At 45.6% G+C, this 17,627-nt stretch overlaps 1 protein-coding gene across 25 annotated transcripts in view; it reads right to left on the reverse strand.

Annotated features, from left to right (window-relative positions):
• CACNA1G (calcium voltage-gated channel subunit alpha1 G) overlaps nucleotides 1–17,627 on the reverse strand; it is a 146,725-nt gene that overhangs the window by 19,752 nt on the left and 109,346 nt on the right. For 12 of the 25 annotated variants that reach the window (XM_048323351.1, XM_048323348.1, XM_048323346.1 and 9 more), the window contains 11 exons: nucleotides 16,609–16,734; nucleotides 15,908–15,997; nucleotides 15,117–15,330; nucleotides 12,623–12,673; nucleotides 6,641–6,792; nucleotides 4,218–4,327; nucleotides 3,027–3,160; nucleotides 1,795–1,865; nucleotides 1,443–1,521; nucleotides 1,244–1,365; nucleotides 658–1,002 (listed from right to left, as the gene is read on the reverse strand). In XM_048323351.1, coding sequence (XP_048179308.1) covers nucleotides 658–1,002; nucleotides 1,244–1,365; nucleotides 1,443–1,521; nucleotides 1,795–1,865; nucleotides 3,027–3,160; nucleotides 4,218–4,327; nucleotides 6,641–6,792; nucleotides 12,623–12,673; nucleotides 15,117–15,330; nucleotides 15,908–15,997; nucleotides 16,609–16,734 — 1,494 coding nt within the window. The remainder of the gene's footprint in view (nucleotides 1–657; nucleotides 1,003–1,243; nucleotides 1,366–1,442; nucleotides 1,522–1,794; nucleotides 1,866–3,026; nucleotides 3,161–4,217; nucleotides 4,328–6,640; nucleotides 6,793–12,622; nucleotides 12,674–15,116; nucleotides 15,331–15,907; nucleotides 15,998–16,608; nucleotides 16,735–17,627) is intronic. The other 13 variants (XM_048323344.1, XM_048323355.1, XM_048323356.1 and 10 more) reach the window with 5 other exon arrangements.

A 17,627-nucleotide genomic window follows, 5' to 3' on the forward strand; every position in this document is an offset into this window, starting at 1 on the left:
CTTGACCTCGCGTTTCATTCCTCAAACTGAATCTTCATCCAAAAACTGTGCTTTAGGGAGACGCGGTGCAGCTCGTAGCAGCTCCCACATTACAGCCATGCTCCTGCTGGTGGGAGCTCTGCCACTAGCTCTGGTGAGCTCAGGTTTGAGTCTCCTCTGGATTATTCTATTGTTAAAAGAATCTTTTCTTACAAGCCTGACTGCGGGGATGGATTTTAAATTGAGGTTACATAAAACAAATTTAATACTGAAGCAAAGATTAGCCAAGTTTTATTCCTCTTTTATGTTGTGGTTCATGGTCTGTATTAGAAAAGCAAACACATTACACTCATGATTTTGCTATCACAAAGGTCCAGTCAAAACTCTGAATTAGAGTAAATTTGGAGCTAGCTCTGAACTCTGTGGCTTGAGTTGACCTCCAGAGTAAATTGCAAAATTCTCTACCTCCAAACAGATGCATCAAGGTGGTCTGGAGACCTGCCTGGGGTCTCTTCCCTGCAGCATTGGCTCCCAAACCATGCAAGAGTCAGCAGCAGACAGCGGGGAATACAAGCCCAGGACACCTGGTACACGCCTCTTTCATTACCAACTCGTGCAAGTCTTCCCCCAACAAAAATGCAGGTCAAGCCCTCCTCACCCTCCAACCAAGATTCTCACCATATGATAAGCTAGTGAGAGCTGAGAATCCACCTTGATTTGCATGGGATTGGTAAACCTGCGGGGGCTCTCGGGTCTCTCTCCACCAGTGGTGCCTCTCCACGCAAAGATGTCCGAGGGGCTGTGCTGGCCAGGGCTGATGGTCTTCATCTCCATCTCTAGTTCTGCTTCGAGCTCTGCCTCCTCCTTTGCCTCCTTGTTGCTCTCCTCCAAGTGCTTCATGAGCACCGCGATCACCACGTTCACCAGGACAAACTGGGCTGTCAGCACAAAGGAGACGAAGTAGATGGGGGAGATGACGGTGTTGTAACAGGTGGACTCCTGGTCACAGTCACGCAGCGTGTCCTGGAAACGGGGGAATGATCACAGAATCAACCAGGTTGGAAAAGACCTTGGAGATCCTCAAGTCCAACCTATGACCAACTTATCAACTGAACCATGGCACTAAGAATGGAGGGATGTGAAGAGATTCCAGCATGAACTTCAGTCTGCAATGGGTTCTCCTTTCATGAAGAAAACTGAGAAGATTTGGCAAATTTCACATCTAGAACAGCAATACACTTGCTGACAAAACCTTAACATTTACCTTCATTATCCCATTCCAGTTGTCTCCTGTGGATACTCGGAAGAGAGTCAGGAAGGCCATACCAAAGTTCCTGAACGTGGCATGCCGTCCCAGCCCCTCGCAGGGGTGTGTGTCATCACACTCTGTGGGACCAAGCACAGCTGTGAGACCCCCACTCCCACACCATTCCCACCCCTCCCACCGGCACAAGAAGACTCACCGAGGTCTCCAAACAGCTCCACTCCAAGAGCTGCAAATATGAAAAACAACAACATGAAGAGAAGACCCAGATTCCCCACCTGAAAAGAGAAAAAGAAATGGGGGGGAAAAAACACAACAAAAGAACATTCATTGATTTTTTTGTTCCAGACCTGTTCCTTGCTGCATTCTTTAATCCAAAACTTAAATGGCTTCGGGGCAAAAATGACCTCAATGTGAGGACTGTATCTCAGTGCTTCGGGAGGGAAATGTGATTCTCTAATGACAGCAAAGATAAAATGATTAGCATTCCTCTGCAACAGGAAATGAGCTGTGGGCCAGAGGAGCTCTGGTTCGATACGGCAGTGGGTTACCTGCGGCAGCGCTTGCATCACGGTGTCCAGGAGGGCCCTCATCCCCACAGCCATCTTCAGCAACTTCAGCACTGCAGAAGACATGTTTGCAGTATGGTAACGGCAGCGTTAGCACAGAGGCACAAACTCAGTCCCTCTCCCAGGAGCACAGATTATAGGAAGAGAAATGTGAAATCATGTCAAGTGTTCTCCATTAGCTGCTACAGTCCCTGGCCTTTTTACATCGCTCCTCGTTGCCTGGATACTATCAAAATTCTGTGAATAGCAGCATCACCTACCTTGAGACTTGGAGAAAGTGTTATCACTCTGCCTGGCTCTTCCTTCCCCACTTTATCTGTGTTGGACTCATCTCCTTCCTCTGGTTATCATGAGAAGTTCCTTTCCCAGCCCTGGGGCTACTTTCCCACTTCCATAGGCTACCCACTTTCATACATGATTCACTGAGGAATGATTTACACATCTCTTCCAGACGGTTGCATTTCCAATTGGAAGCTGCATGTATTTTTAATTCTGAAAGGGATCCAATGCACAGAAAACCCACTTTTTCCCTCTCTTGAGACACAGCAGCATTTAATTTCTCCTCCTGCTCCTTCTCTGGTTAGATGAGGTCTGTAATCAAAACAATTATTCCTCAGAGCACAATACCCTTCAGGAGGGCCTGGCAGTACTTCATTAAGGGCCTGAGCACTCACATTTTACTTCTTCATCATTTGGCCCTGACACCCCCCTGTTCTGAAAAATCAGGCCCCGAGGAAGCTGGCTCCCTGACTTGTCTGAGGGGACAGATGGATACAGAATGACGAGGCATGCTTTGTCACCAAGTGGTGTGATGTAAAGCCTCATAGGAATTTAAATTTATTAGATGCTCATCTTTTAAAGCCAACATACTTGAGCTTGTGTTCTCTAATCCCTGTTAAGAGATGACTTTGATTTGACTGGAGCAATTTTCCCAGGTGCATCTGTGGGAGTTACTGCCATAGCTACTTCTCCTTGATTTCTAAGCTCTCAGCCTTCAAGTCCTCTTAAGGCAGAAACACACGGTCAGTTGGCTCAGCTTTTTGGCTCCTTGCAAGTATTTTCCCCATTGTTCTTTTATTTGTTTACAGCCTGTTGATGCCAGAACTATGCACATCATGATGGGGATGTGCCCCAGGACTGTTTCCCAATGCTTAACTCTCCTGGTGCAGACTGTGTGCCTCAAACATGAGTCAATTCTGCTTTATCCCTCTCACCTCGAGCGATTCTGAGAACCCTCATGATCCGGATAATCGTGGGGTTAATTGGTAGTGAAGCGTTCACCTCGATCTCTTCCAAAGTGATGCCCATGATAGACAGCAGCACGATTGCCAGATCTAATTGGTTCCATCTGGAGACAACACAAAGTGAAGTTCAGCATCTACTAAGAAGCTGGCAAGGGGAGGCAGCTTGTTTCACACGAATTCCAGTCATTTCAATGGTTTGAGCACTCAAATGAATCTGCAGTATTTTTCTGAGGGTATTATACAAAAGCAGTGATGTTATGAAATCATTATAACTAATGCATCTCATTAGAAAATCAGCCAATTCCAAAGATATCCTTGACTGAGGGGAAAGAGGAACAAAAGCTGGGCAGTTTTCTACCCAAAGGCTGCAAACCTCAGGAGAGACACTGTGATGTCTGTCCAGCCACTTCTAGACATGACACTCATGGACCTCAATGTGAGATCTGCCCCAGAGAGAACAGGACCCCATGTCCAGTCCTTGCAAAAAAATTGTGTTGGGTGAAGGAAAAACCCCAAGGATTTGTACCAGGCTGTAGAGAGAGTGGTAACTCCAGCACGGACACACAAAATATGGGGACAGGGATGGAACCATCCACTGGAAGCTGAAGGGCTCATGTGAAGGCCTGCTTAGTGCCCTGTTCTTGGTATTAACATTGAAGAAGGCAAAAATGGGAGAAAGAACCACTAAGGACATAAAATTTGTGTTTGTGAGGTAAGAGAGTGAAAATCTAGATAAAGACACAATGTCATCCACTGCTCCTCATCTGCATAAAAGAGAGGTCCCTTCTTTCTTTCATGTTCACTCAGGGCTAGATTCTTTCTCTTGACACAAATTTGGTCACTTCAGCAGGTTCTCTTCATTATGTGGACATGCAACTGGTGTGAGAAGAGAACTGGCTGCTTGGTGTGAGATCTGTCCCTGTTTCATCTGTTCCCAAGGGCCAAAACGGTGCGATCCCATTCCTTGGCATGCACAATCCATTCTCCAGCTCACATCCCAAGCCTCCACCTACCCAGCCTTCAACCAGTCACACCAAAAAGCCTTCATATATATCAGACTCACAGCATGGGGCAGAGCATGGGCATTCAGGACATGGAATGTGGGCCAGCTCTCTGCAGAGCCTGCTGCTGGCCCCTTGGCCACAACAGAGCTTTTGTTACCTGTCTTGGAAGAAGCGGCGAAACCCGAAGGCAATAAGCTTGAAAACAGATTCCAGGACAAAGATAACAGTGAAGATGTAATTGCAAATCTTCAGGGCTTCGTCAAGAACCTGGGATGTGGACACAGGATGGGGGTTAGATGTTAGCACTGCAGAGGGGCTTTGCTGCCTCCAAACCTGACTCTTGTGTCATCACTTACCCGTTACAGTTAAAAGTCTTAAAACATGGGCTCTCTCTGATGAAAAATGTCCCAGGGAGTCAGGGAGTGCACTTGCTGCCTGGTGATAAAATCCCAGGAGGGGCTGACACAGGCCCAAGGCACAACTCACCCCCCTAGCAGCAGCACAGCCCCAGCTGGGATTGCTGGGGTGAGCAGAAAGAACTGCTGCATTTGCTGGTCTCAGCAGCACAAGACCTCTTGTGCTTTCATCAGAGAGCTGAATTTCATCCCACTTGTTCGTTTGTGCAAGTGCTGGCCAAATGGCTCCTTGCTGACAGCCTCCCATTACTCCTCACCTTGAGTTTTTGGCAAGGAGCAGGACAGAGGGATGGCATGCCAGGAGAAGCAAGTGCCTTGCATTTTTCTCTGCCCCCCTTCCCTCTGCAGAAGTCTGGTATTTAATCCAAGTGCATCCTGGCTGGGACAACTCTTGCACAGTCAGGCATTGAGCTACATCAGAGGTGATTTCATCCCCAAAAGCTGATGAAGGAACACTGTGGCAGCAGCATCCTTCCTGGCCTCTTAAGTAATGTGGATTGAATTTCTCCCTGCTGGCATATAGGATGGTAATAACAATGTCCAGGGCACTGTTAGGGAACAGGGGAGATGTTCCCACAGACCAAAACCAACATTTGCTGATCCCTGAGGGGGAGAAATCATAGCAGAAGGAGTTTAACTCATGCACTCATGCCTTTGTGCTACAGTTTAACTTCAAGCATCCATGGACAAAAATCACCTCATCTGACTGAGAAGCACAAGCCCAGCTGCCAAAGGAAGCCAAAGCTTTGAGCAAGCCTCCCTGCCATACTGCAGGGCACTGGGGCTCTCCAGCAAATGAGCACATTTAGCTGGCTGAAGCAGCTCTTTACTCAAACCACCTCTCTGCACACTGCAGCATTCCTGCCTCTCCAGGAGCTGCAGCATCTCCATCTGGGGTCTCATCGCCAGTGCGTCCTGGTATATCCCACAACCAACCCCTTTCAGCACCAAGAAATCACCAGTTTGGATATAAATCTCTTTGGTACATTTAGTCTTCAAATATCTTCAAGATCCCAGCCATCCATCACCCGGACCAGAGGGATTTCCAGGCCCTGATTCAGCAGGACTCAAGCATGTGTATGGCTCTGACCGTGCTGTCATCCCAGCACAGCCCAAGCTTGGGCTTACTACCCAGATGCTGCATACCAGCGCCTTAGAGACAAAATGTTATTTTCCTAAAGAAAATGAAAAACAAAAGCCTGCCCAACATTCTTATAATGCAAGAGAAAATGCAGCTGCAAAGCGACTGCGGTAAGACGCACACTCTAGAGCGACTCCAGCCCAGGCTCCTTCGCCAGCAGCCTTTTTCATCACCAAATGACTGAATCATGCAATCAGCCTTCCAGGGTATTTAAAGGTGACCTGGACAGAAAAAATAAATTGGGCTTGTTCCCTTTCAGTTTTGGCTTATGATAGACTGGAGAATATCCCCCCCCGCCTCCACCCCCTGTTGTTTGCATGTTTTAGTTGTTTAGGTGTTTTTTTATATTAAGTATTCAAGTCCTGTCTAATTTTAAAGAGTATTTCCTCCTATTGTGTGTTGTATTTATTCATTCTGAAAGTGGCTAATAAAAATAAGTACAAGTTATATGGCAAAGGCAGCTATTTCCATTTCATTCTTATGCACAAAAGACTTGACATCCCAGGACAGGCTGTTTTCATTTTCACAGTATGAAAAAGACCCAGAAGGTTAAGCACAACATATTAAAATGCACTTTAAAGACCAGCATGGAATCCAATTCCTGTGAAAATTGGGTCCTATGGGGATTTAGAAGAAACTTCGCAAAAAGACCCCAATTCACAAAATCTTCTTTTTCCTTTTTCTCTCTCTTTTTTTTTTTTTTTTTTTTTTTTTTTTTTGGGGGGGGGGGGTGGGGTGGGTGTGAAACGTAAGTAAAATGGAAGATATCAACGATGACCTAATCAAGCAAAGCAAGCAAACCTGCTCCCAGTCTCATTTTCAAAGCAGTGAGTTTGCACTTAACTAGAAGGAAGAGGTGCAATGGGATCCATGTACCAAAAGCCCTGGATTGAGCTGGGAGCCAGTTGTAGGATGGCTACACTCCACTGGCAGAGGTGGAGGTCTGACAGCAAACCTGGCCTTAACCCTGCCCAGCACAGCTCTGCATGTCCCCCTGCCTGTCCCCTGCAGCTGTCCCAGTACCTTTGGCTGCTGGTAGTGCTCCATGGCCATGGTGATGACGTTGAGGCCGATGACGCCGGTGATGAACAGATCCAGGTAGTGGCTGGTGCACATCTGGTGAATCAGCAGGCGGAAACGGGAGTAATCCGAGTAGTAGGGCTTACACTGAGCTTCTGCAGCGGGGAGGAGGAGAGCGAGAGGCAAATCAAGGGATTTCTCTGTGTCTTTCTCAAGCCAACGCACCCTCACTCTCCAACTCCAGGGATGATAAATTCTAGACCAAGCACAGCAACATGCTGTCTTTTTTATTTCCTTTTTTCCTTGCTGGCATGTTACCATTTTTAATACACAGCAGGGCTCCCGTCATCTTACATCCATTAAACATCTTCAGTGTGACATGCTCTATACTCAGCCTTGTGGCATCAGGGATGAGGTGAGCTGGGACTAGTGTGCTGCTAAAGATAATTTTTCTCTGTAGGGAAATTTAAGTTGAATTTAAATTAAAACAACAAGTTTTGTTTCTGCTGATCTTAAAAGTGCCCAAAGCATCTGAAAACCCAATTAATGGTCAGATGCTGGGGACAGATTTTACTAACAATTGCCTAAAAACACAGGCCATTGAGTTTGTGGTAGTCTTTGAAAGAGAAAGAGTTCAGGCATATTAGGTTCTTTGCAATAAACTGGAGGGAGAACAGAATTCAACACTTTGGCTGTCAGAAAAATGGTCCATAAAAATACCAAGGAAAACTGATCAATGAGCCTTAGTGATCAGAAAATAATGATCCTCCATTTAGACAAGATTATCAAAGCCTAGATTTCACTGTCCAACTCAGTCCCATGTTCGGCTGCCTTGGGGATGACACGTGGCCTTTAGACCCTGAATGTTCCTAGAGATAAACTCATTTACTCACCTAATCTCTAATGAGGAAATGCCAAGGCTGAGTATATAATTCAGTACAATTTTCCAGGAGGCATTATAATGCAGATTGAAGTGGAAAGGGCTGTCTTGAAGATGTCAGAGTATAATATTACCCTCATAATTAGATGATCAACTGGTTATGAAAATTATTGAGCTGTAAGAATTGCATGGTTGATATTTAGTGCTCCAGAGCAAATGTACAGTTTGACACATTAGTCCAAGAAAAAGTTGGGCAAGAATGATGCCAGGAAGCACAGGTTTGGGTTGCTCTAGGGGAAAACTAATTTTAGAAGATTATATTTTGCCTGGAAATAGAGTTCACTTTGTCAATAGCCAATGACATTGCAATCAAACCCATAGATTTGATGGTTTCATGTGCTCCCTGCTTCATAACAGGATCCTGAAAAATCAGTTTTGTTTTTTTCCATGGAGACAGACTTTTCCCTTCCAGCTCAGGGACCAAAGGGAAAAAACAGTCAGCAGTTTTATTCTGTAGGGGTTTGGAAGGCCCAAAATTCTGCTTCAATGTCATCAAATGAAAGGCGGTATTAATATTCACTTTCTGATCAGCAGTGGGCTTTAGGTGATCTGCACCTGAGTGCTAAAGCACAGTATTGATGAAAAGGTCTATACAATTAATTTTCATGCTGAATCTATTGAGTGCTTATGAAAAAAAGCAGACTAGTAGTTGCTGACTCACTCAGAAGACATTGTCAGATATCTCAGAATCTGTATAAATCTCCATAAAGTCAAGATATCTCGATCACATTATGCTAAATTATGAGTAGCAAATTAACTAAAATGTTTGAATACAATTAGGTTAGGAATAGGACCTATTTTTATGAACCAACTTATCATCTCGGAAAGAAACACCATCCTAATTGGATCACTTACTTCTTCTACAGTTATGTATAATTCACATTCAAAAAGAAAAATGTCAACGTTTCTACCTTTTCCTGCAATGGATTTACTTATGAATAATTACACTGGCATTCAATTTTTTTTCTCAGCTTTGACTGACAGGTAATTCCAAATCCTACAGAATAGCACCGATGCTGTTAGAACAGAGAGAGGATTTAGAGAGAGGTTGTAAATGTTCCCTGTGCAGGGCTCCTGCACCTGGATTAGCCAGTGCATGACCTTATAAGCAGGGTTGCTAATTGTTCAGATATCTGCAAAGGCTTTTCCCCTCTGCACCTGCCTCTCCCAAACCTCCTGCTCACCCTTCCCAGCACCCAGGTTTCCACAGCCAAACCTCTCTGGATGCTGCTCTCACAGATGCCCTTGCAGCCTTCGAAAATTCCCAGTGATAAATGTTCCATCCTTCCCCATTAACTTTTTTAAGAGGGGATTTGGCAACCCATGCTTACAGATCATGCCATCACTCACTTCCCCAGTGTCCCCATGCCGGCCATGCATCTTGGTGCCATACGGATGCTCCCGTGGGATGACTCCACACAGGCTAACGTGCTGCCTGAGGGCTAGGGATAAATCCCCACTGTGTCTAGGTGGGCAGGGAACTTTCTGAACAGATAAACTGGTTTTTACCATTGTGACAATACCATTTCTTTAACTCGACCCCGCAGAGTTCTGCAGAGAATTTGGGGATAGCTCCGGTATAATTCCCCCTGTGCAAAGCCCGTGCCCCCTACGACACAGTGCCATTTGTAATTATTGCAATAAAGAGCTTAACAATACCAACATCTTGGGAAATACAGACATCTGTTAAACTCCGAGTGGTGAACTTCACAACTAACACAACACCACATTACTGTACTGTTACAATACACTGTGTCAAGAACAACAAGAGCTCTGGGTTAGTCTTGGTTATTACTGGAAAGGTTAATGTGGCTTCCAGGCGCACATGGTGTTAAAGAAAGGAGGAGGAGAGCAAACCAACAAAGAAGAATTGGCAGAATGGGAAAAGATGAGGAAATACAGCAAAAGCCCACTACGAGACATCAGGCTGGTAAACAGGGTGTAAATCAAGCTGCTTCACCTGGGCTGGAGGCCAAGACAGAGGGAGAAGTGGGTCAAATCTAGAGATCATTACACAGGATAAACATGGCTCAGACAGTGGATCCTGAGAAATCTCCTCCTAACCCAGGTAAGAAAGGGATGTTGCAGCCAGCTGGGAGGTGGTGTGACCAAGTCCCACCTGCCCCTTCATCCTGGGTGATGGTGGTCCAAGAGGACCGACTGTGCTGGCAAGGGAAGCAGTGCCTGGACCGGGGTGCACTTGGCTTTAGCTCATCATTTCTACGGGCTCTCAACTCAGGTTGTATCCCAAGCTTGACTACTCAACTCTAGGCATTAAGCTGTAGGATTATATCTGATCCCCTTGACAAGGGCTGGGAACTTTCCACTGTTCTCTCCCGTTTGATTGGAAGGAAATGACCATTGCTGTTGCAGGATAAACATTTCCCATTCCTAATCCCTGTCTACCTTTTCCCAGGCCAGATGCCCTTGGGGTTCAGTGATCCCAGACTGGGTTTGGGGCACTAAACCCTGTACTGCATTTGTCTGATGGCTGTGGGATGTCACCTGTGAAACAACACCAATGCCCAGCAGAGCAGCACTGGGGCACCCCTGGTTTTGCTGGGCAGTGCCACTCCCAGCTCCCAGAGTCTCCCAGGGCTCAGCCAGCCTCTGCCAGCACAGCAGGGAGTGGGACTGGGGCCACATTCTTCCCATTAACTGCATTTTTTGGGGGGGGGAATCAGGTTGGGCATGCAGCCCAAATATCTCTGAGGAGCATCTGCCTCTGAATATAGCCCTGTCAAGAGAGAAATTGCCACTTTCCCCGAGGTGACTTCAAGCTGGAGGTGCGTGGGCATGGGAAATTGGAATTCACAAGAGTGGGACAATTCCATTACTGTCTCCTTCCGCTTCTCCCTTCTCCTATAATAAGGGAATTAACTCCTTTGCAGGTTTGAGTATATCTGGAGGATAGCAGCAAACTCAGTGAGCAATGAGCCCATGACGCAGCTGGATTTACAAACTGTATCAAGAATATTATTAGGTTAAAAAGTAGTTTGCACTGAAGGAACCTGTTTTATTTAAACACAGAGTTTTACTTGGCTTTTATTGTACTGAATGGATTTATTTAAAAAAAAAAAAATAAAGTGAAATGGAAAATGATAAATTATTTCCACTGCGAAGATTCCAGTTGTGATAGAATGTAGACTTGGAGAAGAAAAAAAAAAGGAAAAAAATAAAAAAATAAAATATCTCACTAAGCACCAGGCAGCAGCACACGCACGCACACCCACACACCCACACACAATTCTACCTTTGTCTTCATAGAAAGAGAAAAGAAGCCCTCTCAAAGTGCAGGGATGTGGGCGAGCTTTGGGTCACAACTCCAGATTCCTCACTGAACCACAGAAGGTTCGTCTACAGCACCCGGGACTCATTCCCTAAATTCCCAACAGTCAGGTTCAGAAATAAAACCTTTCTATTTCCTCATGTTGGTGCCTGAAGAGCAGCATGGCACATTCACTACCACTGGATCCAAAGAAAAGACAACAAAAGGGAACACAAAGCACAGACCTGACAATTGTACACGTTTTAAGGGCAAACGCTAAGAGACTTTCTGAGCCTGCACGGGATAACGGAGGGGTTTGGAATGACTTCAGTGCCTCAAAAATAACATAAAATAAGACAGCCTTGATGCAACTCTGTAGGACCAGGAGAGGAGTCACAATCAAGCAAAAAGAAGAAAAAATAACCAGATCACCAAACCCAGTGAGAGCCCCTCCCTCACGCTGCCCCCATTTCACAGGAAAGGCCAGGAGGCCCAGCAAGAGCAGCAAGGAAGACAGCAAAGAAATATAAATATCAGGAATGGCAATGGGAAGGAGATTTAGGATTTATTAAAGCATGTTGTGATAACTTCCAACAAGGCCTTAGAAATATAAGGTAGAACCTCTGTCTCCTTGAGTTATCTCTGCAGTGAAAGCCAATTTTTATTTAATCAAAACTCCCTGCAATCTAAGAGAGATGGATGGAGCCCTGCTCCCACTCAAGCAGTGGGGGCCTGTGCACAGGTGAGAGTTTTAATGGCACAATTTTCGTACTGTATTATTTTTGTCAAAAAATTACAGCTCTATTTGTTTCTATGTTGGTGCCTCTTTAATTATTCAGGCTAATATCCTTAAGTTATGAATTAAACAAAATGCTTGCCAGATCAAAGCTTCTCCTAAAAATAAAAAGAGCAAGGGACAGATTTGCATCCCTGAGCTTCATCCTGAGAAAGCGGGCTGGGAAAGGGAAGTGTGAGCAAGCTGTGGGTTGAAAGGGACAGCTCAGACCCCATTTATGTTGAGTCCAGCTGGTCCATGCCCACCAGGACCTGGAAAGGCTTTGAGGTGGTATTTTTATTTCTTTTAATTTACAAGATGCTTCATTGATTGAGCAACTCTTAATCAAATCAATTGAGCAGCTCTTAATTCAAACAGAATTTACACGCTGGGCAGCACAATGACTAAACCCCATGTCCACAGCGGGGGTTGGCGTGGGGTTGAGCTCCCTGTTGAAGCACTGAGGCTGTGCCCTATACTGGATTTTACCCTGCTGAAAAAATTACTCCCTGGAGCACAGTGTTTGTGGAGCAATAATAAAGGGCTGAAGAAATAATGAAATATCCTCCCTAAGCCTTCCAAAGACACACCTGCAAATTATTCAGACCCCTAAGCTGGTGGTTGGAAAGCTAAAGTAAACAGTACAGGACCTATTTCACAGTCCAGTCAAAATTCTCTTAAGAAAAAAAAGCTAAAACAACCAAAAAAAAGGAGAAAAAAAAAAGCCATGAAAAGTCTGACAGTGTCTTAATGAAAACCAGAGGGGAAAAAAGAATACTGAAAAACGTAAGATGATCGAGGAGTAAATTAAGGGTTTGCAAGTGTCAGTGCTGAGGCAGGTCTGCAGACCTGCAGCTCAGGATGAGATGCGTGTGCCATGAAGGAAGCAAACGAGCTTTGCACCACACACACGGTTTAGTGGGATGCCTCAGGCGCGGTGGCCAGCCGTTAGTGACACAGCACTGCCATTCAGGGGGACGAGACGTGCCAGCTTCCCAGTACCTTGCTCTGCACTGGCTGAGCTCTCCATTAATACATCATCCAGCATTAGATCTAAAAGAACGAAACGGCATTAATCACCCGGCAGGACACATGGCAAGACTCCCCAGCCCCTTCGCAGGTCCCTGTGGCTCTCAGGCTCTCCGTGGCCTCTATCAGGAGTGTTTCCTTGTGGGATCCTGGTGCCTCCTGGAGGGTGGGCTCAGGAACGCGTGAAAAAGGAAGGGCTCTTGTGCTTCTCCCACAGGCACAGGTGGAAGCCCAAGAGATCTCCAAGAACCCCCTCAGTTGATGATGAAGAAGACGACGCTGCTGAAGGACAACCTGGGACAGCGACACCTCGCAACGACCACTCCTGCACCTGCCCACAGCTTGGATCTCACACGCTTCCCTGGTTTTCAGACACCTGACTGGATAAATGCATTGGAAGAGTCTACAACCAAAAACGACCGTGCCACCAGTCAGATTTCCATGTCTGTCACTGACATCCCTAAGTCGGTTTGGGCATCTGGGGTCAGTCAGGAAGCCCAGCTGAAAGGAACCCCCATGCAGTTGCTGGCACAATCCCAGCCTTAGTCTTGGTTTCATCTGCGAGTTCCCACTGTGCAGAACAAAGTTAAGCAATGACATCTGTTGCCTCCGAGGGCAAAGCTGGACATGGTCAATTAAAACCAATGTTTCGATGAGCGTGGATTGGGAAAACTGCTCTGAAGCAATTTGGAGGACTTCATACTTTGCTCTTGAAAGGTTTTTATGGCTATTGAATACTCAGCAATATTTGATCCTCAGTAAAATAGCTGTTTATTGCCTCTTTAATTAGGCATTTCATAGCACTGAATGAATAACTGTATCTCCAAGGATGGTTTGTGATTCCTTCCCGCTGGGAAATTGCCCAGACTTACATCTTTTCTTCATCTAGTTCCTCTAGCATTATAAATAAGGTAATTAATAATAACTAAACAACTATTTTTCTTCTATAGAAATGTCTGCATTCCAAAACTGCAACTTTAAATAGCGATCTTTCTATCCAGCCTTTAAAATCCTTTTCTAACTCATTAGCCTGAAACTGTGCTTGGGAACTTGGACTAAGCAAAAGAGCTTTCTAGGCATTTTCTTGAGGGGGAAAAAATACCCAAAAAAACCCAACAACCAAAAAAGACTCTTTCCATCTGTATCCCACTTAACTGAGAACAGTCTAACGTGTCCTCCAGCGCTCTTGAGGGAAGCCTCCATCTTTCCACTGGCCAGTGAGGGAGCCAGGCTCTCGGCATAAACCCAAGTTTGATGTCCAGAGGCTGGTGTGACACATCCTAGTGGTTACAAAACCTGTGAAGCTCATGGGACTGAAAGATGTGACCAAAGGAAATGGTTGGGTAAGTGCTGAACTGAGAGAGGCCGAGGCAGTGCTGTGGTAACGTGGTTCCGTGATTAAGCCTGTCACAGCTATTAAACACCTCTTAGGCTATTAAAAAATAAAACAGACTTAATATCACCAGCTTTGGAAACAAGCATCTGATCAGACAGCCTTTTAAACAGTCCTGAAGTCTGTCAAAGAGAGAGGTGAAAGAGGACAGGGAGAGAGCAGCAGGCGGACTGACCAGGGAGGGAAAGTGCGAGGCCATGGACAGGAAGGGCAATGGAGAATGTTCAGTCAGAAGAGAGAGCATGCAAGAAGAAGAGCACCTCCGACCTGTGGCCTCTGGCTAACTTATTTCTGACTTATTCAACTACATTAAAACGAAAAGAGACTAAGAGACAAACGTCAGGTTGGAGACTTTTGGCAGAGGGGGGTCTTTCCTCGTTTCACCTGTAGGGCCTCCTCTAGGCAGGGCTGCATGCTTGCACATCCATTTGGGAGCTGGGTTCAATTTACATCAGCACTATTTTGTCTAGTTAGTTACTCTCCTTGTCTGGTTTTCTTTTTTTCCTTCTAATCTGTATTTCTCAAGCAAATGCATTGATATGTTTCTCTAAGGAGTTTTAAAGCGTTACTACAATGAGATGGCTCCATTATTTTATTACATTCTTGAATAGCCGTGGTGCTACTGTGCCAATAAATAAACCTGCTTGATAAATGGGACAGGTAACATCACTGTGGCATTACAAGACTGTAATAAACCAAATAGTGAATCTGGTTATCAGCAGCAGTGCTCATGACTCAGATTTATGATGCCATCCAGCACTGCTGATCTTTGCAATTGTCACTATTTGTGTAACATTGAGCTCTGCTATCCAAGAAGCTCCAGGTCTGATTATTATTATTTTTTAATTTAAATAACCTCCAATGGAAAGGTCATTGCAAATCACGCAGCCATTAAAAAGGCTTCCTTGGCTCCTTGCTCAGCCTAAAATGACACTATTTCCTTCATGCAAATTTTATGGCTGGACATGCTTTTGGGAGAAGAATTATCACCAGACACGAGGCAGGGAGGGGAGGGAGGAGGGGATTGTGTGGAAGGTCAAGCAGGACTCAGAAAGATGTGGAAAGACTACCGACCAGCCATCTGTTTCTCCTTACTCCTTCTCTTTTTCTCCAGCCTGCGGAGCCTCTTCTCCTCCCGCCTCTTGGCTTCTTCCTCCTCCTGGTGCTGCCGACACTTGTGGAAATTCTCCACCACCACCCCCACAAACATGTTGAGGACGAAGAAGGCCACGATCAGCAAGAAGGAAATGAAGTAGAGGAGCATCCATGGGTTGTAGTTCATGACTGGCTGCAAAGTGGAGGAAGGCAAATTTCAACTGAACCTCAAAAAAAAAGAATGGGAGCAAACTGATACATCTGTGCCATTCACAGAACTCATGGCCCTTTCAGGGAGCTCAGGCTGCCCTGCTCTTCCTGAAAATTAGAGCTTTCTGAGACATTTTAACTGAATGCTCCTAAAATGTGTGTTGAGGACAGAAGCACCACCTCTTTTGTGCCAAAATGACAGCAGCATCCTTTGCAGCTACTGTAAGTCCCTCACTGAAAACCTCCACCTACACAAAGCACTTCTTTTCTCCTGAAATGACCAAACTGCTCAAAAAGTCAAACCATCCTTTGAGAGGTGCACTTCTCCTAATGCAAGTTACACCAGTCATGTTGCAAAATCTGTAGGGAAAATTTTGAGTACAAATCCAGACTTTTTGCTGAACTCCTCATCACATCCCACGACTTGGATTAAATGCCACCCTGGATCCTAACCCCCTAACGCCATTTCACTGTGGAAGCCCACAGTACTTTGCAAAACAAGAGCTAAAATGTGTTGACCTTTGACAAGTCATTTGTTACAGCTCTGCTGCAGCTTGTACCTGCTGGTCGACTCCCACAGCATCCAAGCCATCATACATGATATCCACCCACCCGTCCTTAGAGGCCAGGACAAAGAGAGACATCAGGGCCTAGAAATGCATGGAAAAAAAGTTAGGCACAGTTGCACTAAAGCTCTTTTACTTGTAACATCTTACTCCTCTGCGCCCTTTCCTGCCTGAGGAATGTCATTACCTGTCTGATAACGGGACACTTTGATGATCAAGATTTCTCTTGGCAGCAAAACTTATCAATGCCAATGCCCGGCTCAGCAATGAGCAGTAATTCGGAAACCACAGTGCTGAAGACAAGAGTGGCTTCATTTCCTCCCTCCGGGTCTCTACTGCTCCCAACTAATTAGTTCTTACCACACAGCTAAAATAAGTCTGCGTTGCAGAGATGGCTGAAAATGTCCGGCTCTATTAGACAAGCCCTTCTGCAAGATATATTTGGTTTGTTATGTAGCAGTGAAGCAATTAAGTGCTCCACGAAGCCACATGTGCTTGTTCTGTTCCAAAAAGAAGTGTATGCCTGGTTGGAAACACTGCCTTTGGGATTTACAGAGACAGAATGCTGTGTATGTGAACTGAATATTTACTGCGGCTGGCAGTGCCCTGTAAGAAAATCCCGTGGGATAATAATGCACAGGTTTTAAGTCAAGGAGGTAAAGGAGCAAAGAAGCAGATTACCGTTCTATTAATACCTGGCCGAGATTATCAAAATTATACTTGTGCCGGACCCATTTGTAGCTTGCTTCTGTACAATCCGATTTATTTGTGATGTTTCTGGTGTCCTCCCCCTGACAGACAAAAAACTTGCCTTTGAAAAGCTGCAAAACACGCAAAGAAGAGAGGAAGTGTCAGGGTTCAGTCTACACAGGTGATGGGCATTTCTCCAGGGTTCTCTGCACAGCCCACACCAAGCAGAGCTGTTGAGGGAACTGACCTCATTCATGAAGGTTATTAAGAGTGAGCAACCTGTATAGTATGCACCTAATGAGCAAATGCATGATTTCACATCGTTTAGGGCACCCACCTCATGCAATACGCTGTCTGGTTCAGTGATCTGAGATTTGTCTAAAGGCCTTTGCTCCTGGGTTGTCAGCTCAAGTGTAGCCCCAGCCAATAGCCCAGACCAGCTAATGGCTTCTTACCACACGTGGAACAACTCTGGTGACTCTCAGCCCAGTTAACCACAAATGAAGTGTAACAGGGGCCCTCTGTCAGCAGAGAAAAGGCAGCAGCAAAGAGGCCCAGTGATGGACTAATCTCTGCTCATAGAGGTCACAAGGGGACACTTCAGAGGGGAGATGAGCCCCTGGGAGTGACGTTCGTGTTGAATCAAGACTGCTGTCAGTCCTGCTTTGCTCTCTGATCCTGGGTGCTGTGCCCCAGCAGTCTGTGCAGGGTCACTGAAAATATTCCCTGTGCACAGCTTAAGGAACCAAGCCCAGCTGGTGCTAGGTACCTGATCCTGAGCTTATTTTCTTTGTTTTAAGTCAGGGGAGATGCAACTCCTGGAGAGTCAGCTCCTGATTTATACTTGCATGAGGAACAGGAGCCTCCACGTGCTTAATTCTAGACCTGGTGCTTCCCACACATGGAACAGAGAGTGTCAGGGGATGATTACTGCTTCAGACAGGGTGATTGATGCTAGCAGGATGGATGGTATCAAAGCCCAGGAGACAGCCAACAAATCTAGCTTTATTGGCTGACAGAAGCT

The sequence above is a fragment of the Corvus hawaiiensis genome, chromosome 19, assembly GCF_020740725.1.
Source record: "Corvus hawaiiensis isolate bCorHaw1 chromosome 19, bCorHaw1.pri.cur, whole genome shotgun sequence".
Lineage (NCBI taxonomy): Eukaryota > Metazoa > Chordata > Aves > Passeriformes > Corvidae > Corvus > Corvus hawaiiensis.